We start from the raw sequence: 21,223 nt of genomic DNA, 5'->3' as shown, positions 1-21,223 counted from the left end.
CAGGAGAGGGCAGTTAGGGGTGACCAGGCCGGCAGAAGAGGGAAGTTGGGGGCAAACAGGCTGGCAGCAGAGTGGTTAGGGGGTGATCAGGCTGGCAGGCAGAAGTGGTTAGGGGCAATCAGGAAGGCAGGCAGGCAAGCAGTTGGAAGCCAGCAGTCCTGGATTGTGAGAGGGATGTCCGACTGCCCGTTTAGGGATCCGACTGCCCACCGGGATCGGGCCTAAATGGGCAGTCGGACATCCCTTGAGGGGTCCCATATTGGAGAGGGTACAGGCTGGGCTGAGGGACAACCCCCCTCCGTGCACGAATTTCGTGCACCAGGCCTCTAGTTTTAAATAAAATGAAAGTTCTTTGGTTGGGTTTTTCAATGATAAAGATATTGGACCATCTTTATAGGCAAAGGGGATAGGAACAAGTGAAACAAAGGGCCCCAGAGTTTAGCTACAAAATTTACTTTTACCAGGAAAACAACAGAATTTACTTCTATCAAACTCCTGATTGTTACTTAAATTCAACACCTCAGTTTTCTTATCTATTTCATGTATCATATAGCTATACAAAAAAACTACATGATTTAGCTACTTTATTTTAGTTAATTTTGGTTTTAAAAACAAAAATATTTCTATATGTGATCTCTGATTTTTATGAAAAAGTTATTAAAGGTTGCTGGAAGAGATATATTCGAAACAATTTCAGAAAAAGCACACACATACCTACATTAAACATTCTGTTCTTACCATTTGCAGCTCATGAAAACTTACAAGACCACTTGTAGCACTCCCTGTGGACACTTCTCCTTATACCTAGACATACACACACCCCTCTGCCACCACAGTGTGTTGTTTCTCATCAGCCACATGAACCTGTGGAATTCCTCACTACCATGCCCTGTGGAGGAGGAAATTCTATTGGAGATATTTGAAATAGAAGTAACTTTAGAACCTAAACATTGAAGAAACTTCTGTTTTCCCCAACATTCCCTTTCCTGGATTCTTATTTGTGATTCTCTTCTACATTCTTTGGGTGCTAAGAAAAAGTATGCCTCAAAGACTAATGAAATGAGTAGCCAAAATTCAGGACATCTTACAGACAAATACAAATTGTGTCCGTGGAATCACTTAACCAGACATCTTACAGACAAATACAAATTGTGTCCGTGGAATCACTTAACCAGGCAACCAATAAGTGTTAATATTGTGCACAGAACTCTGCCAAACTCTAAGCTTCAGAGTCCTTAGAGCCTAAAGAGACTACAAAAGGAGCATCAGATAGTCTTGACTTTAAGGAAATTACAACAAACGAACATTAAATAATAGTAATGTAAATTGTTTAAAATCTTTTATAAGTAATATTTTTATATAATCAAATGTTCAATTAATTATAGGCAAATGTTTATAGCTTTTTATACATGCTCCAGAAATTCAAAAGAGGAAATTGTCATTGTCAGCAGTCAGGGAAGCCTTGAATCAAATCGAGTCCATGAGAGCCAGCAAAGAGGAGGGCAGCCTATTCCCAGTGCAGGGGAGGGGCACACAAGTCCTCATGCGGGGGGAGGTGGGGAAGGAGCCCAGCCCAATTAGAGCCAATACAGGGCTGATCCTCAGAAACTAGCATAAATGATATCAATAAGAAATCATTTATTATGTTATTTTATTTCTAGACCCTTACACACTTTTTAAACGAACTTTATGTGCCCTGGCATGGTAGCTCAGTTGATAGAGCATCATCCCAATACACCAAGTTTGCAGGTTCAACCCCTGGTCAGGGCACATATAATGCATAATTAAGTGAAACAACAAATGGATGTTTCTCTCTTCCTCCCTTTTTCTCTCTCTCTCTCCCTCTCCCTTCCTCTCTTGAACTTATATGCATATATGCATAGCCCATGGCCAGACAATAATGCTGAGAAGTCTGGGGAGGGGAAGGGAGCAGGGTGGAGGGGGGTCAGTGGGAGTAAAAGGAGTATCTGTAATACTTTCAACAATAAGGATAAATTTTAAAGATAATAAAATAAAATTAATTAATTAAGAATGTTTAGAAAACTCTCCTACCATTTAAAAAAAAATGAAAAGAGCAATATGGAAATTATGTCCCAGCATCCGTGAAAACCATTGTTATCTGGAGAGTGAGTTAGCAATGGCTAACATATGATACAATGCAATATTAGTGGCATACCTGAAATCACTAATTAATATCACTTTACATTTCCTTTTATTTTTTTCTTAAGAGACATCAGATGGATGGTACTGTACTTGACCTATAAAATTAGAAAATTATCTGATGAGATATTTTAAAGTAATAGCAATATAGGATTAGAGGTAATAAAATGGAGTAATATAATTTATTTCTGTTAGGAACCAACTTTTAATGTATAAATCGTAGTTTCTTTTTTAAATAATACACTTATGGGTCCTGGCCAAGTAGCTCAGTTGGTTAGAGCATTGTCCTGATACGCCAAGGTTGTGAGTTCAGTCCCTGGTCAGGGCACATACAAGAATCAACCAGTGAGTGCATAAATAAGTGAAACAACAGCCCTCACTGGTTTGGCTCAGTGGATAGAGCGTCGGCCTGTGGACTGAAGGGTCGTGGGTTTGAGTCCAGTCAAGGGCACATGCCCAGGTTGTGGGCTTGATCCCTAGTGGGGGACTTGCAGGAGGCAGCCAATCCATGATTCTCTCGCATCATGGATGTTTCTCTCTCTCTCTCCCTCTCCCTTCCTCTCTGAAATCAATAAAAATATATTTTAAAAAATAAATAAGTGGAACAACAAATTAATGTTTTTTTCTCTCTCACTTCTCCTTCCCCCTCTCTAAAATCAATAATTATTTTTTAAAAAGAAATGTGGACTTTTTAAAAATACACTTATGGTACATGTTAATATGTGTTAAGTAGTTGTTAAATGAATATCAAATACTAAATTTTCCTCTAAGTTTATTTGATAAGCACAAACTTTTATAAGGTGGGTTTTTTTTAAGATTTTTTTAAATTGAGGGGTAATTTCCATACCCTAAAGTGAACAATCATAATGTACGTATAGGTTGGTGACTTTTTATATATGTTTACATTCATATAAACACCTTCAGATCAATATTTAAAATTAAAAAAATAAAATTAGATGTAACTGTAGATAAGTTCTGTGTTTTGATCTGGTTGGTTGTGTATGCATATACAAGTGTTTAAAATGTAGTTGTTATAGCACAGAATTTTAAATATACTCTTCAACTTTTAAAAAATATATCTTGGGCTTTAGATAAATAAAAGAAAATTACCTCAATCCATGTCATATAAATATATGGAAATTGGTTTAATTACATGAATCCTGGGTTTAAATCAGAATGAAATGTTTTAGAAACGAAAACAGCCTAAGAATCTTGAACCCTGAAATGGCTTAGGTCTGGCCATTCCCAATAGCTGCACAGGCTCAAACACAACACACACACACACACACACACACACACACACACACACACACACACACCCTCTCTCCCTCCCTCCCACAACGTCCACCCTTTCTCTCTTCTCCCATTACTTTTACATAAGCAGCAAAGGAGAAGAGTGCTTTCACCTGATAAAGTGAAGAGGAGGGATATCTCCTTTAAATTTAACCTAAACATCACATCTGAGTAATACCCTTAATGCGTATGTAGGTACAGGATAAACAGGTGAGGTGTAGGAAAAGAGAACTGGACTCTGTGTCAACTAGGTTCTATTCCCAGAAATATCACTTTTAGTTGGAATGTCTTAAATACATCATTTAACTTTTCTAGTACTATCTATACTAATAAAAGAGCAATATGCTAATTAGACCAGGAGACCTTCCAGAGACCTTCTGGATGTCCTTCCGGACAAAGCCGGGGGCTTGGCCGGCCTGCAAACCGCCCCCAAATGGCCCTTGGTCAGGCCGACCATGCCCCCCAGTGGGGACCCTCACCCTGAAGGGGGCGTGGCCAGCCTGAAAATGGCCCTCAGCCTCTCGCCCAGGCTGTCCATGCCCCCCAGCGGGGACCCCCACCCCGATGAGGGCATGGCCAGCCTGCAAACCACCTCTAGCCCCTCGCCCAAGTCAGCCCCACCCCCCAAGAGGACCCCCACCCTGATCCAGAACCCCCTCCAGGGCAGACCAGCCAGCCCCAACTCATGCACCAGGCCTCTATCTTCTATACTAATAAAAGGGTAATATGCTAATCAGACCAGGAGACCTTCCAGACATCCTTCCGGACAAAGCCATGGTGGTAGGGCTGAGGCAGAGGCGGTTAGGGGAGATCAGGCCAGGAAGGGAGGGCAGTTGGGAGTGATCAGACCAGCAGGGGAGCAGTTGGGAGCGAGCAAGCTGGCAGGGAGGGCCAGTTGGGAGCGAGCAGGCTGGCAGGAGGGACAATTGGGGGCGAGCATGCCAGCAGTGGGGGGCAGTTGGGGGCGAGCAGGCTGGCTGGGAGGGTCGCAGTTGGGGGTGATCAGGCCGGCCTGGGAGGACAGTTGGGGGTGAGAAGGCTGGCCAAGGAGGGGACAGTTGGGGGCAAGCAGGCCAGCAGGAAGAGTGATTAGGAGCAGGCAGGTGAGTGGTTAGGAGCCAGTGGTCCCAGATTGCGAGAGGGATGTCCGACTGCCGGTTTAGGCCCGATCCCACATAAACCGGCAGTCGGACATCCCCTGAGAGGTCCCAGATTGGAGAGGGTGCAGGCTGGGCTGAGGGACACCCCCCCTCCATGCACTAATTTCGTGCACCGGGCCACTAGTCTATAATAATAAAAGCATAATATGCTAATTAGACCAGATGTCCTTCCGACTGACCTTCCAGACAAAGCTGGGGCTGCGAGGGAAGTGGCCAGAGGGGAGCCTGGGTCCCAGGTGCTAGAGGGAAGCCGGTGCCAGCAGCTGGGGGAAGGAAGGCCTACTCTTGCACGAATTTCATGTGTTGGGCCTCTAGTTGTTTATAAAATTGGTTAAATGATGCCTACCTCACTGAGTTGTCTGATCTTTATGAGGTAAATTATATAAAGGTATTTGCAGATTATAAAACATTATAAATATAACTCATATATATTTACATGTAGATATCTATCTGTAGTTTATTTCCTCTATCCTCAGTTTGCTTTCTGACTGTATATTGGTAATGTTTTTTTGTTTGTTTGTTTATAATTTTTTTATTGTCTAAAGTTCTACATATGTCTTCTTTTTCCCCAATTGACCCCGCCCCCCAGCCATTCCCACCCCGGGGCAAGCCCCCACTGCCTGTGTCCGTTGGTTATGCTAATATGCATGCATACAAGTCCTTTGGTTGCTCTCTAACCCCCCCTCCTCTGCCATTTGTCTCTGGATCTATTCTTTTTTTTTTTTTAATATATTTTTATTGATTTCAGAGAGAAAGGGAAGGGAGAGGGAGAGGGAGAGAGAGATAGAAACATCAATGATGAGAGAGAATCATTGATGGGCTGCCTCCTACATGCCCCACACTAGGGATCAAGCCTGCAACCCGGGCATGTGCCCTTGACCAGAATCAAACCTGGGACCCTTCAGTCCATAGGCTGATGCTCTATCCACTAAGCCAAACCAGCTAGGGCTCTGGATCTATTCTCGTTCATCAAATTATGTTGATAATTATATCCCACATATGAGTGAGATCACATGATATTTTTCTTTCTCCGACTGGCTTATTTCACTTAGCATAATGCTCTCTGGTTCCATCCATGCTCTTGCAAATGATAAAAGTTCCTTCTTTTTTACAGCGGCATAGTATTCCACTGTGCAGATGTACCATAGTTTTCTAATCCACTCATCTGCTCATGGGCACTTAGGCTGTTTCCAAATCTTAGCTATTGTAAATTGTGCTGCTATGAACATAGGGGTGCATATATCCTTTCTGATTGGTGTTTCTGGTGTCTTGGAATATAGTCCTAGAAGTGGAATTACTGGGTCAAATGGGAGTTCCATTTTTAATTTTTTGAAGAAACGCCGTACTGTCCTCCACATTGGCTGCACCAGTCTGCATTCCCACCAGCAGTTCACGAGGGTTCCTTTTTCTCCACATCCTCACCAGCACTTGTCGTTTGTTGATTTGTTGATGATAGCCATTCTGACAGGTGTGAGATGGTATCTCATTGTTGTTTTGATTTGCATCTCTCAGATGATTAGTGACTTTGAGCATGTCTCCTGGCCTTCTGTATGTCCTCTTTCTAAAAGTGTCTATTTAGGTCCTTTGCCCATTTTTTGATTGGATTGTTTATCTTCCTTTTGTTAAGTTGTATGAGTTCTCTGTAATTTTGGAGATTAAAACCTTATCTGAAATATCATTGGCAAATATGTTCTCCCATGCAGTGGGCTTTCTTGTTGTTTTGTTGATTATTTCTTTTGCTGTGCAGAAGCTTTTTATTTTGATGTAGACCCATTTGTTTATTTTCTCCTTAGTCTCCATTGCCTTAGGAGCTGTATCTGTAAAGATATTGCTACGATATATGTCTGCTATTTTGCTGCTTATGGAGTCTTGTAGGATTTTTATGGTTTCCCATCTTACATTCAAGTCCTTTAATCATTTTGAGTTTGTTTTTGTGTATGGTGTAAGTTGTTGGTCTAGTTTCATTTTTTTGCATGTATCTGACCAAATTTCCAGCACCATTTATTGAAGAGACTATCTTGACTTCATTGTATGCTCTTGCCTCCTTTGTCAAATATTAACTGAGCATAATGGCTTGGGTCAATATCTGGGTTCTCTGTTCTGTTCCATTGGTCTATGTCTGTTCTTGTGCCAGTACCAGGCAGTTTTGAGAACCGTGGCTTGGTAATATAGCTTGATATCTGGTATTGTGATCCCTCCAACTTGGTTCTTCTTTCTCAGGATTGTTTTGGCTATTCGGGGTCTATACTGGTAATGTTTTGTGGAAAGTGTAATTGAAAGACAGCTACTGAGAGGACATGCTTTTAATATTATATAATTTAGTAATACAAAATTTAACAAATAGCTTCCATATACATTATCCCCCTTAATTCTCCTATAATCCTAAAAGGAGCCATAGTATGCCTCATTTACATATGAGAAAACTGAGGTTCAGAAATATTAATTTTCCCCGTCCTGCGGGGTCTTCTAACGGGGGGTACCGAGGCGGCGCACCTAAGAGAATGAGAAACAGACAAGGGACGCAAAGAATGGAGGCAAGACAAAAGGGATTCTGATCAAGCCTCAAAACTTTATTTTTTACAGCGTTCTTTATATGTGATTTCTAGAAGGGTGGATGCCTAGGAGGGGTGGGGGCTGACCTAGATAATCGGCTAAAGTCGTAACTATAGATAAAGGGTGTGGCAGTTGAAGGGCGGCTACAGAAGAAATGCTTTGTCCTCAGGCAAGAGGAAGTGGGCCTAGTTTCAGTAACTTACTGAAGGTCAGAGTTAATCCTTTGACCGACTCTTGGTTCCTGACATCTCCTCCCTCTCTGTTTAAGAAACGGGAGTGGGCATTAATCGACCGAGGAGACATTGACCTGGTTCCTCCCGTGGGCTTTGCATACCCACCGTGTGTGGCTCTTGACATCTTTTGGGGAGGAGAGGCAGAGCCATTATTTTTATCGATGTCAACCTCTATGCAAACCAGGTATACTCTCAGGGAAATCCAGAGGAGGTTGGAAAAATATCCCAACCTTCCCTTGCAATGCTTTGCTCTGCACCCGGTTCGATACCCATACCTCTGGCTCTGGCTAGAGCGTAGGTAAGCATCCCTCTGGTTAAGATGCTGTCCCCATAGGGAAGGAGCGAGTCTGGGTCTGGAGGTGCTCGTGCTCTTGGTAAACCGAGCCCCACCTATCAGCCATTTCCAGGCGTTGATAATGAATCTGAATGGGTTTTGCTAAAGCTGAATCTATTTGCTGTTTTACGAGGTCGGTTATTTTTCTAAATGCCCAAGGGCCAAATGTAAGAATAAGGAGAAAACCAACAAGGGGACCAAGGATGGGGAGGAGGTAGGGGAGGAGTCCATTCTTGACGAGGTCTTCTTGTAGCTTCTTGATCTTGTCTCGGACGATGCCAGACTTGTTGGCGTAGAAGCAGCATGGTTCCTGTAGAGCCAAACATATCCCTCCCTGTTCTGCCGTGAGCAAATCTAACCCTCAAATGCTTTCCTTGGGGGCCTTCCACACAGTGGAAGGGATTAAATCCTTTCATGTACTTATAAATTGCTGCCAAACATTCAAAGAATTAATTTGTAAGTTTGTGATAACTGTACAATATGCTGTTGTAAAATATCAAAAATTATAATGAAATTATAAAATATCATGTAAGAATATTCTTTGTTCTAGGCCATGGCAATTCAATCTCAAACTGGCTATCAATTTCTTTTTGTATAGAAACGGTTTTAACCAGTTAAAGCCTCCTAATAATTTCTAAAAGTCATTTCTACACCTTCTGAGGCCTAATGCATTGGTTATCAATTACAATCTGTAAGATATTTGAAGGAAGCCTCTCTATTTCCTTCCAAAATAATTTTCAGGCTACAGAGTTTCATTTAAGAATCTTTGTCTTTCTTTTTATAACAAGCAATCTGTATGGTTACAGCTTGAAAGGCAAGCCTCAAGCGACTAGCTAGCTACATTACAAGTACTCTTTACAGTAAGGCTGACTACTAATTTACTTTCAGATTTAACATTTTAACAATAATCTTAGTTTACACTGTAAATACTAGTGAAAGAGAATTTAAAATTTTAAATTTCTCCTTTTTATTAAATTCATAATTATATTTTTAAAGTATCCTCTTAGGCTTATTTGCATATACAGAGGGATCATGGGAAGGCTTCAGTAACTTCCTTACAAAACTTATTTAAAGACATTGGCTTATTCAAAGAAAGGGGTTGGCCTTTGTTATTTCAAGATGGCGGGCAGTAACCACATGGCCAGAGGGGCAGGCAAGATGGCGGCTATCTCACAAGCTGCAAATGTTGCTCCTCCTCTAGCTTAATTAAGAATGCAGGCGGCTACGAGTCAGGATTCAATTACTTTACATTCTTAAAAATGGCTATTGGCGGGAACTTGCCTCCCAGAATGCTGGGGGAAGGGCGACTACACCTTCCTGCATTAACAAGGGCATAGCCAGTCTTTATCTGGGCTACTTTATTTTTATATTTTTCAACAATTTTGAGTTTCAAATCCAATTACAATTGTTTTAAGGCATTTACTTTGAATAAATTTTGTCTTGAAGACCTTAAGGTTAAATTTTTAATACTTTCCATTAGCATTTTAAAAATTACTTTATGGAAAACAATTTCTCGGGAGAAACCAAGATGGCGGCATAGGTTAAACACCTAACCTGCAGCCGGGCACAACAATTTCAAAAATACAACTAGAGGTCAGAACGGACATCGTCCAGAACCACAGGAGAGCTGGCGGACTGAAATGCCCACAGCTGGGGGGGAGGAGAAGGCCACGGGGACAGTCGGGGAAGCCGTAAAAGCCTGAGGTATGGAGAAACGGGCGGAGACACTAGCACACGCGCCTGCGGGGAGGATGGAACCAGAGAGGAGGGGGCGGCTGATGACCTGGCCGGAGTTCACTGGCAGGAAGGAGATAAAGGCTCCGGAGTGCGCTGAGCACCGGCTCCGATTGCACTGAACCCCACTCCGGGCGAAACCCTGGGAAACTCACTCACTTTCGCAACTCCGCCGCCCCCGCAGGCCGCCCGGCCCGGGACGCTGGGGACGCCGCCGCAGCGGCGGCGCCCGGAGCCCGGCGGCCTCCCAGCACCCGTCCCCGCCGCGCAGCCCCCGCGCGCCTGGTCCCGCGGGCCGTGCGCCCCGCACACCGGACGGAGGCCCGGGCGCCCTCTCCGTGCACCTCCCGGCGGCGCTAGACATCAGTAGAGTTGACTGAATTCAAGGGATTAAAAAGTATAAATTGGGGGGACGCCGTGGCGGCGACGTCCGGAACACGGTGATGGCGGTGCCTGGAGCTCGGCGGCCGCCCAGCGCCCGTCCCAGCCGCGCAGCCCTCGCGCGCCTGGTTCCGCGGGACGCGCGCACCGCGCACCGGACGGAGGCCCGGGCGCCCTCTCCGTGCACCTCCCGGCGGCGCTAGACTTCAGTAGAGTTGACTGAAATGAAGGGATTAAGAAGTATAAATTGAGAAGTTTGAAAAAGATGGCGGCGGAGGTTAAAGGCTGTTCTGTTGCCTCGCACCCAGCGAAATCGGAGGGGATGAGGTGTGGAGGTGCGTGGGTCTGGCTGGTGGCGGGGGAAAGGGGCTTTTGTTCCAAACCTAAGGGAGATTAGCTCTCCATCACCCTGAAACCCATCTTCTGGCGAACCCCGGGAGACCCAGATGCCTGCGGGGAGAGGCGGGACTCTTGCAGAGGTGCGCCCAGCAATCAGTGTTTGCTGCGCTGGAGTGCGGAACGAGGGGACTTAGATACATGGAAGGCAGAAGGACCAGACTCACAGCCATCGAGGCTCGCCGCACCATGGCCTGTTGGCGCCCTGAGACCCCGCCCCCCCCTGGGACCCGCCCCCCATGTTTTGAAGACCTGCCCCGCAAGTCTTGCAGGCACACCTGCGCCCCAAGCAACGGCTTATGCATGTGGGTGACCTGCCCTCTGGCAGCGGACCAGATGATCTGCTGTTCTAGTCGGACTGCTCCAGGGCCACTCAGACAGGAGGAAGAAACTACAGTTTTTGCTGTAATCCTTGCTGAGTGCCTAAGGCAGTAGCTGATCTACACCCCATTGGAGACCCAGAAATGAGGGCATCTAGTGGTCTGTGGGAGATGACACCAGATTTCAACCACGTGCATAAGGGACACATTCAACGGGAATATTCAGTGAGCGCCAAAGCTTTGCTGCACCAAGACCCGGCCCATAAACGTGTCTCCTGCACAGCAACTCTTCCTTTATAGACAAAGAGAGCCCCCCCAGTGACACCAACAACAATCAAGACTTAACTATACAAAGGAGGACCAAGATGGAGGCATAGGGCGGAAGCCTGATTGTTGCCTTCCACAACAACTTTGAGACTACGACAAGAGAGCAGAGCAGACACCATCCAAGACCACCACAGGGCTGGCTGAGTAGATGCTCTACAACTAGAATAAAAGAGGGGTATGTGGGATGATGCTGATGCCGGTGACCCAAAGACCACACTTTAAGAACTACAGCTCAGGCGACACAAAAGAACTATGGCTCAGGCGATACAACAGCGGCCTGGAACGTGCTCGGCGCAGTTCCCCCGGCGGTCTCCGGCTGAGGGGACCGCTCCACTGGCAGCCAAGCACGGACAGACGAGCCCCTATGAGACATGGGGTGGGAGACTCCGCGCTTGCTGACCTCTGAGTCCGTCAAGAATCTCAACGCCCCGGAAGCGGCCAGGTGCGCATGCTCGGCGACCGGCCACCTATGCAGACCCAAGGGCCGACGCAGCGACGCCAGACCGGCCCACCGCCATGCACCGGGTGCACCGGAACTTCGCCGAGCCGCCGCCCGACGAGTTCTGCAGCAGCCATACTGGAGCTCTGGAAGGATGGCCAGGGGAATTGCTGAGGGGGGATTGACCGGCAGGAATTGGGATCGGGAAGACGGGGCCCCGCTGAGACCCGGGTGCAGGCGGGGTTGCGCGCCTCTGGACTCGGGTGTGGTCACACGCCTCTGGGTATAAGTGAGGCCTCACGTCCCTGGGTCTAGGTGAGGCCACATGCCCCTGGGTCCAGGTGAGGCCGGACTCCGGGTCCGGGTGAGGCCAAGTGCCCCTGGACCCGGATGACGCTGGACCCCATGCCCGGGCGAGGCCAAGCGCCCCTGGGTCTGGGAGAGCCCACACACCCCTGGGTCCAGGCGAGACCATGTGTCCCTGGACCCGGGTGAGGCTGCGTGCACCTAGGCCCGGGTGAGCCCAAGTGGCCCTGGGTCTGGGAGAGGCCAAGCGTCCCTGGGTGCGGGTGAGACCATGTGTCCCTGGATCCGGGTGAGGCCTCGTGCACCTAGGCCCGGGTGAGGCCACGTGCCCCTGAGTCTGGGAGAGGCCAAGCGTCCCTGGGTCCGGGCGAGACCATGCGTCCCTGGATCCGGATGCGGCCTCGTGCACCTAGGCCCGGGTGAGCCCAAGTGGCCCTGGGTCTGGGAGAGGCCAAGCGTCCCTGGGTCCGGGTGAGACCATGTGTCCCTGGATCCGGGTGATGCCTTGTGTACCTAGGCCCGGGTGAGCCCAAGTGGCCCTGGGTCTGGGAGAGGCCAAGCGTCCCTGGGTCCGGGTGAGACCATGTGTCCCTGGATCCGGGTGAGGCCTCGTGCACCTAGGCCCGGGTGAGCCCAAGTGGCCCTGGGTCTGGGAGAGGCCAAGCGTCCCTGGGTCCGGGTGAGACCATGCGTCCCTGGATCCGGATGAGGCCTAGTGCACCTAGGCCCGGGTGAGCCCAAGTGGCCCTGGGTCGGGGAGAGGCCAAGCGTCCCTGGGTCCGGGTGAGACCATGTGTCCCAGGATCTGGGTGAGGCCTCATGCACCTAGGCCCGGGTGAGCCCAAGTGGCCCTGGGTCGGGGAGAGGCCAAGCGTCCCTGGGTCCGGGTGAGACCATGTGTCCCTGGATCCGGGTGAGGCTCGTGCACCTAGGCCCGGGTGAGCCCAAGTGGCCCTGGGTCTGGGAGAGGCCACGCATCCCTGGGTCCGGGTGAGCCCATGTGTCCCAGGATCTGGGTGAGCCCTCGTGCACCTAGGCCCGGGTGAGCCCAAGTGGCCCTGGGTCTGGGAGAGGCCAAGCGTCCCTGGGTCCGGGTGAGACCATGTGTCCCTGGATCCGGGTGAGGCCTCGTGCACCTAGGCCCGGGTGAGCCCAAGTGGCCCTGGGTCTGGGAGAGGCCAAGCGTCCCTGGGTCCGGGTGAGACCATGTGTCCCTGGATCCGGGTGAGGCCTCGTGCACCTAGGCCCGGGTGAGCCCAAGTGGCCCTGGGTCGGGGAGAGGCCAAGCGTCCCTGGGTCCGGGTGAGACCATGTGTCCCTGGATCCGGGTGAGGCCTCGTGCACCTAGGCCCGGGTGAGCCCAAGTGGCCCTGGGTCTGGGAGAGGCCAAGCGTCCCTGGGTCCGGGTGAGACCATGTGTCCCTGGATCCGGGTGAGGCCTCGTGCACCTAGGCCCGGGTGAGCCCAAGTGGCCCTGGGTCGGGGAGAGGCCAAGCGTCCCTGGGTCCGGGTGAGACCATGTGTCCCTGGATCCGGGTGAGGCCTCGTGCACCTAGGCCCGGGTGAGCCCAAGTGGCCCTGGGTCTGGGAGAGGCCAAGCGTCCCTGGGTCCGGGTGAGACCAGGTGTCCCTGGATCCGGGTGAGGCCTCGTGCACCTAGGCCCGGGTGAGCCCAAGTGGCCCTGGGTCTGGGAGAGGCCAAGCATCCCTGGGTCCGGGTGAGACCATGTGTCCCAGGATCTGGGTGAGGCCTCGTGCACCTAGGCCCGGGTGAGCCCAAGTGGCCCTGGGTCTGGGAGAGGCCAAGTGTCCCTGGGTCCGGGTGAGACCATGCGTCCCTGGATCCGGATGAGGCCTCGTGCACCTAGGCCCGGGTGAGCCCAAGAGGCCCTGGGTCTGGGAGAGGCCATGCGTCCCTGGGTCCGGGTGAGACCATGTGTCCCTGGATCCGGATGAGGCCTCGTGCACCTAGGCCCGGGTGAGCCCAAGTGGCCCTGGGTCTGGGAGTGGCCAAACGTTCCTGGGTCTGGGTGTGACCATGTGTCCCTGGATCCGAGTGAGGCCTCGTGAACCTAGGCCCGGGTGAGGCCACGTGCCCCTGGGTCTGGGAGAGGCCAAGCGTCCCTGGGTCCGGGTGAGACCATGCGTCCCTGGATCCGGATGAGGCCTCGTGCACCTAGGCCCGGGCGAGCCCAAGTGGCCCTGGGTCTGGGAGAGGCCAAGCCTCCCTGGGTCCGGGAGAGACCATGTGTCCCTGGATCCAGGTGAGGCCTTGTGCAACTAAGCCCGGGTGAGGCCACGTGCCCCTGGGTCTGGGAGAGGCCAAGTGTCCTTGGGTACGGGTGAAGCCAGATCCTGGGTCCGGGTGAGGCCGTGCGCCCCTGGATCCATCCGGGTGAGGCTGGGTCCCAGGCCCGGGTGAGACCACGCGCCCCTTGGGCTATGGGTGAGGCCACGTGCCCCTTAGTCCAGGTGACGCCGTGCCCCTGGGATCGGCCGAGACCAAACCAGAGGGAGTCAGACCTCCATTACCACCATTTGTCCACCATCCAGAGCTGAGGGGTCAGTGCTGACATGTACACATAAGGAACTACTGGACATCGAAATTGGGTCTCAAAAGAACTGTTGGTCCAGGGGGAAGCTCGCTACAGATTGATTCATTTGCCTGTCAGCATAAATATTATTGCTCGTCTCACATTCAGTTCTTATTAGTATATATCTAGTGACATTTGATCTCGTTCATCTAGAGGAAATGATGAACAACATAGACTGAGGAACAAGAACAGAACCAGAAGCAAGGAGGCATCGATCGGACTATCGGGCCTCAGAGGGAGGATACGGCAGGGTAGGGGGAGGGTGGGGGGGAGGGGGAGAGTTCAACCAAAGGACCTGTATGCATGCATATAAGCCTATCCAACGGTTAAGTTCAACAGGGGATTGGGGCATGCGTGGGGAGAGGGGTGGGATGGGAATGGGGGGATGAGGACAAATATGTGACACCTTAATCAATAAAGAAATTAAAAAAAAAAAAAAAAAAAAATTACTTTATGGAAATGCCAATCTGCTGCTGGAACTAGCTTGTTTTTTCCTTTTGGTCAAATCCGCCATTTTTCTTAGGAAAAAAGGTTCTGGGTTTTTCATTTTTGTAGCCTTTTCATGGTTAGAAAAAAGACTTAAACTTTCAGAGCTTCAATTTTTCAGGTAGCAAAATTAAATACTTAGTATTTCTCAAATCAATAATACTTTTTACATTTTTAAGGATACATTTCAAATAAAATATAAGGCATATTCAATTAATTAACTTATATCATCTAGACTTCATACTAGGCATACTCAGATCAACATTTCATTATTTTAAATTTCAATACATTTAGATCATTTGAACTTAAAAGTTTTAAATTTCCAGCCAATAGGCTTGGCACAGCCACTAAATTTTTTAAAGAATTTTTCCTGCTGAGGAAGTCAAGAAACAAACCCATAGCTATTCACATGTAAACTTGCTTTCTACTTCCTGGTGGTTACCTGCCTCTGGGCGGGAAATTTCAAGAGAGCCTTGGGAAGCCTGCCTATATCTCTTTCCCTGGTTCATCTCCGCCATTTTTAAGGCCAAAATAGTCTCGGGTTTTTATTCTGTACACAGCAAAAGGTCAAGTTCAGCTCAAAACTATGCGCACTCGTTTTTAAACTGGCCTTTTCCCCTTACATGTGCACAGAAATCCCGGATGCATTTATGAATTCGTAAAAGCTTTAAGTCATTAGCTGGAAAATAAATAAAGATGGCGAAGATGAGGCCTTTCAAAGTGGCTTTCTTGGGGAGTGGCGTCCATATTGGATCGCCACGTGTCTCCCTTCCCCCACCTCCTTCTTAGGGGGAAGATTCAGTAATGGTCTGGCATCTTTTTTTATTTTATTTATTTTTCAATTTTTATTTCTTTATTTATTATTAAGGAAAGAAAAAGATTGGCAGTTGCTGATCTTCCGGGGAGAGTTTATCATCTAAGGGGGTCTTTTTAAACCTTTAGGGATTTTCTCTGGGTCAAAAGTCTACTCTTTTCCATCGCTTTGAATCGATGGTGCCCACTAGTGGAAACCAGGGACATGTTTCATGAATAAAAGAGAAGAAATGTCTAAGATCCTTTCTTTTTACCCTTACTCCTCGCGTCCTGAGGGACTCCTTGAGCCCACCGAGGAATTCCTCGTGAGAACTGAGAGAGGTGCCCATGTTGATGTGGGAGCTTCTCAATTTTTTGCCTCCTCCGCGTAAGCCTCTGGGACGTATAAACCCCGTGCCAGGTCAGCCCTGAGTTTCCGTTGCCTAGGACAGTTGTCTCATCAACAATCTCTGTTTGCCCAAAGGCCCCTGCTCACGTATCATAGGTCGGGATGTATAAGCCCCATGCCAGGTTAGCGACCACTAAGACAGAGTGAGCTCAGGGTTTGCGAGAGACATGACGAGGAACCAACCAGAGACAAGTTACTCCTCAGGGTGATTCAGAGTTCTCGCTCAGCCAGATCGCGGTACCCTTAACCCTTCCCGGATCGGCGAGACGAGTGCTTATTAGCGGACTGGAGGTTGAATCGAGAAGCTCAAAGTGTAGGAAATCCGTCAAAGGGCACAAAAACTCATTCTCACAAGGAATTCACTCTTAAATCTTGTCTGAAAAAAATCATCTGCAAAACTCAACTGCGATCATACTCACGGACGGGCAGCTCCGCGGCGATCAAGGGACAGAGTCTTCACTCGCGGCGTTCCGCGGCGACTCAAGAGGCGAGTCTTCACTCACGGGAGTTCCGTGGCGACTCAAGAGGCGAGTCTTCACTCACGGGAGTTCCGTGGCGACTCAAGAGGCGAGTCTTCACTCACGGGAGTTCCGTGGCGACTCAAGAGGCGAGTCTTCACTCACGGGAGTTCCGTGGCGACTCAAGAGGCGAGTCTTCACTCACGGGAGTTCCGTGGCGACTCAAGAGGCGAGTCTTCACTCACGGGAGTTCCGTGGCGACTCAAGAGGCGAGTCTTCACTCACGGTGCGTTCCGCGGCGACTCAAGAGGGTGTCCGGCCGGACCGATGTGCAGATGTTCCCCGGAGAGCCAACTCTCGTGCCCCACGTCTGGGCGCCATTATTTCCCCGTCCTGCGGGGTCTTCTAACGGGGGTACCGAGGCGGCGCACCTAAGAGAATGAGAAACAGACAAGGGACGCAAAGAATGGAGGCAAGACAAAAGGGTTTCTGATCAAGCCTCAAAACTTTATTTTTTACAGCGTTCTTTATATGTGATTTCTAGAAGGGTGGATGCCTAGGAGGGGTGGGGGCTGACCTAGATAATCGGCTAAAGTCGTAACTATAGATAAAGGGTGTGGCAGTTGAAGGGCGGCTACAGAAGAAATGCTTTGTCCTCAGGCAAGAGGAAGTGGGCCTAGTTTCAGTAACTTACTGAAGGTCAGAGTTAATCCTTTGACCGACTCTTGGTTCCTGACAATTAATCTTGACCAAAGTAAAATAACATCAGTGGCAGAACTGGCATTTGAGTTTAAGTTGTGTAGTTCTTTAGTTAACGTGTATTTATCTACCCTTCCAGTTCACTACACTTCAATCTGACTTTTACCAATTCTCGTTTTTCCAATACTTGTCTCTGGCCTTGGAGTCATGCCATTTGAATCTCAGATTGACCCCAACCTTCTAAAATTCAGATTTTTGCTATTCCAACTCAGTTGACTTTGCATCACCCTTGAATGAAACCACAGCTGCCACCCTTTTTAAAATCACTGTAGTTGGATGTTATATATTTCCATATTACATATGATTAAGAACATCTGAATACTAAATGTATTATGCCAATGCTCATTATATTTAAAATGTATCTTTCTCCCTTATTTTAGTGTTCGAAAGCATCCTCAAACCAAGGAAATACAAATTACCTCTTTCATCTTTAAAGTTACAGCATATGTAAGTGGAGAGGAAATTTACTACCAATGAACTTAATTACTTGCTATTAATAGGGTTGTTACAACTGGAATTAGCAGGTAGGGCTATGTTATGCCTATGAAAAAAGATGATGATATTTAGCTTTTTGTTAATTTTAAGGTATGCTTTTATTTGGAGAACAGTATGAACTTTTCCTCCTACCTTCCTTTCTGTTGTACATGTCTAATAATAGTCCTTAGTAAGAGCTAAATCTGTGACTCATGGGAAGTAAATCATAGTTCTCTGTCAAACTACAACTTATAGGTTAAATAAGTAAGAATGCCATAGATGTCTTTGTGCCACAGAATCGGATGCTTGAATTTTAGTAGCATACAAAAGTGTCTTCATTCAATCAGTTCAATGTTTATTGAATATTTACTGTGCTGGGCTAGGTGCTTTTTATTGATAAACAAAAGAAATATAGTCCCTCATTATTATATGGACCATGTTTTAAAAGAAAGTACATATGGACCATGTTTTAAAAGAAAGCAAAGATAGAAGAAAATTGCAAAATGGAAATTTTAGCAATATTAGCACTTTATAAGCACTTTTTTTCAAAAGATGGATTTCCTTTTAGACTACAAACTCCTTAAGGTAAAAACTTATGCATGTTTGTGTAGTAATGAACATATGTATTATTAGCATAGTAGACTATCAATATTTTTTAAAAATTACTTAACTGCCAATTTATTGTCAAAGATTTGATGTATGTTTCATGACATTTTAACAGAAAATATATGAGTTAAATATGTTGACTATTATTTGAATACTGTTGTATACTAAATAATTTAAGTTTATCTTTTTCAGGATTCTGTTGGTGTGTGCTACCCTTCAAGAAAAAGTCACGAACAGACATTTTCTTACTTTATTGTGGATCCTATCATGCGTCATGTTCATGTTTTATACCACTGTTATGGCGTGGGAGAAATGTCTTAGCAGTATTCTTTCAGATAACCTATATTTACTATGTTTTTATTTACCAATTTTTATTTTAATACTTATTTATAGATAAGCAACTACTTCGCAAGTTAATTCAAGTAAAATGTAAAGAACCCACTTAGAGCAGAAGCAAATGCCAAGATGCTTTTCTCTTTTTTCTTTTTTTTTTAAAGTATGTTTTTATTGATTTTAGAGAGAGAAAGGGAAAGGGGGAAATAGAAACATTGGCTGCCTCCTGCACATCCCCTACTGGGGATTGAGCCATAATCCGGGCATGTGCCCTGACCAGGAATCAAACCGGCCACCTCTCTGTGCATGGGACAACACTCGACCAACTGAGCCAGGGCCATCGTGCCTTTCTTTAAATTTATCTTTTAAAAAGCTAACATAGGAAATAGACTCTATCCCTAACATAGTCTATACCAATACATTTGAAGAATTTTTACAGTAGTTACAAAGAACTAAAGCTCTAGTTAATATTTGTTGCATTAGAATTCTAGTGAGTCCTTAATTTTCCATTTATTTTATTTTAGAAGCTAATTAATTCCTGATTGAAATTGTGGAAGAAACTTAAACATCTCTACCACGTATCATTAATATGAATTATTAGCTTTTTAAACTTGAATTTTATTTAATTATACTTCTACATTGTATAAAGATTTATATCTCAAGGGCTGTGAAAAGTATAACAGTTTCTTTGTTTCATTTGTCCCACTTAAAATCCTCAATTAAAAAAGAATGTTCTGAAAGTAATTGTAAACTCTTTTAGCACATAATAATTAAAATTGCAGCTGCCCACAGCTAGTACAAGATCTGCATGTAAACATAGAGAGTTGCCCTGATGGTATTATTAAGTTGGCAAAAGAATAAAGAACAGGTCTCTCAGTACTGTTTCCTCATTACATTCATAAAATGAATATCTAAATTAGATGTTTTTTAATGGAAAAAGTAATTGACAAGAAATGTTGAGACTTTAAGGAGAGGCAAGTTTGTAATATTTGTTTCTGTGTTGTAGGGATAAGGATGATAATCTTGGATTTGAACTTGTGGATATATCTGGAAGGCAACTGGCAAGCTGGGTATAGAGGTCAGGAAAGAGAGTTTAACTTTTAATACCTAGCACAGTGGCTTGGTACATTAATAATTTATTGAGTGAGTATTTTCCAGATACGTTCATAATATCCATAGTTTTTTTTAAAAATCATATAAAAAACAAAATCAAGAACTAAAATGCCTACTTGCTACAAGTCTGGCTGCCTGCCACACAGACCCCCTACAATCTGGGGACCCTCTCTTTATCAATCAGTTTGTCAATCAGTTATTTTTGAGTACCAATTTCATGCAAGTCACTGTACTATTTACTTTGGGGAAATATACACTCCCTATAAACTTTGTAGAGAAGGTCATCTATAAGAGTATGTCTATGAACTGTTACTGTTACACGAATTCAGAGATGGAAGAGATCACTATGAACTAGGCCTGGGAAGGGCTTGGTCTGGCTTCTACAAAAGAATGGATGAGGAGGAAACCAAGATGGCGGCATAAGGTATACACCTGTACGTGCTGCCTCTCACAACCACACCAAAACTACAACTAAAAGAAAACGTCTATCACCCAGAACCATGGGAAAGCTAGATGAGTAGAAGTTCTACAACTAGAAGGAAAGAGAAAAGAGCATTGAGACGTGCACAAGCATGGAAAAGCTGAGGAAAGAAGGCGCGTGATCAGGCTGGTGGCTGGTGACTGGGTACGCTGTTTTTTTCAACCCAAAGGGAGACACAAGCTCCTGATTACTCTGAACTCCAGTTTCCAGCGAGACTCTGGGGACCCAGACCCCTACGGGGAGAAGCTGGACTGTCTGCCATCGGGTCGGAAAGTGAGGGTGGCTTTCTTGCAGAGGTGCGCGCAGGAATCATTGTTTACTGCACTGGGGCGCGGGACACGGGGACACGGAAACTCGGAGACGTGAAAACTCAGAGACTCAGAAATGGCTGACTGGCAGCCATCACTGTTTGCCACACCCTAGCCTAGTGATTCCCCAAGACCCCGCCCCACACAATTTACAAACCCACCCAAGCTCTATGCAGCTTTTGCATATAAATGGGCTGCCCTATCGCAGCTTAACCTAACAAACTGCACCTCTGGTCAGACAGTTCTAAAACCTCCAAACCCCAAGCAAAGAGGAGAAATCTGCAGATCTCGCTGTAGCTCCTGCTGGGTGGCCTCAGACAGTAGCTGACCTGCACCCCATTGGAGGTCCAGAGCCAGTGTACCTGGTGGTCAGTGTGAAACGACACCAGATTTCAACTCCTCACATCTATAAGTGACACATTCAAGAGGCAGACTCAGTGAGCACCAAAGCCCCACTGAAACAAGTCCTGCTCCATAAGGGTGTCTCCAGCACAGCAGTTTTTCATTATAGACACAGCGGGTCCTCACAGCCAATTGGCCTGGAGGTCAATTCCTCCCATTGTACCAATAGCAATCAAGGCTTAACTACAACAAGACTGTGCACCCAGCCCACAAAGGGGTGCACCAAGAGTGTCCACCTCAGGTGATAGGGGAAGCTGAACCACTGGGCCCTATAGGTCACCTACCACAGAAAACCACCCCATCAACACAGGGAAGCAGCCAAAATGCGGAGACAAACATGTCACGAATGAAAGAAATGGAGGAAAGCAAACT

General features: G+C 46.9%; 1 protein-coding gene across 1 annotated transcript in view; it reads left to right on the top strand.

Moving 5' to 3' along the window:
• Window positions 1-18,582, top strand: part of CFAP300 (cilia and flagella associated protein 300) — a 44,729-nt gene extending 26,147 nt beyond the window's left edge. Inside the window, exons 6-7 of the mRNA XM_054725468.1 lie at window positions 17,515-17,581; window positions 18,407-18,582. Coding sequence (XP_054581443.1) covers window positions 17,515-17,581; window positions 18,407-18,535 — 196 coding nt within the window. The 3' untranslated portion in view covers window positions 18,536-18,582. The remainder of the gene's footprint in view (window positions 1-17,514; window positions 17,582-18,406) is intronic.
• Window positions 18,583-21,223: the final 2,641 nt, after the last annotated feature.

The sequence above is a fragment of the Eptesicus fuscus genome, chromosome 13 (assembly GCF_027574615.1).
Source record: "Eptesicus fuscus isolate TK198812 chromosome 13, DD_ASM_mEF_20220401, whole genome shotgun sequence".
NCBI classification, from domain to species: Eukaryota; Metazoa; Chordata; class Mammalia; order Chiroptera; family Vespertilionidae; genus Eptesicus; species Eptesicus fuscus.
The sequence above is the reverse complement of the archived record's forward strand: the minus strand, read 5'-3'. Positions and strand labels throughout refer to the sequence as shown.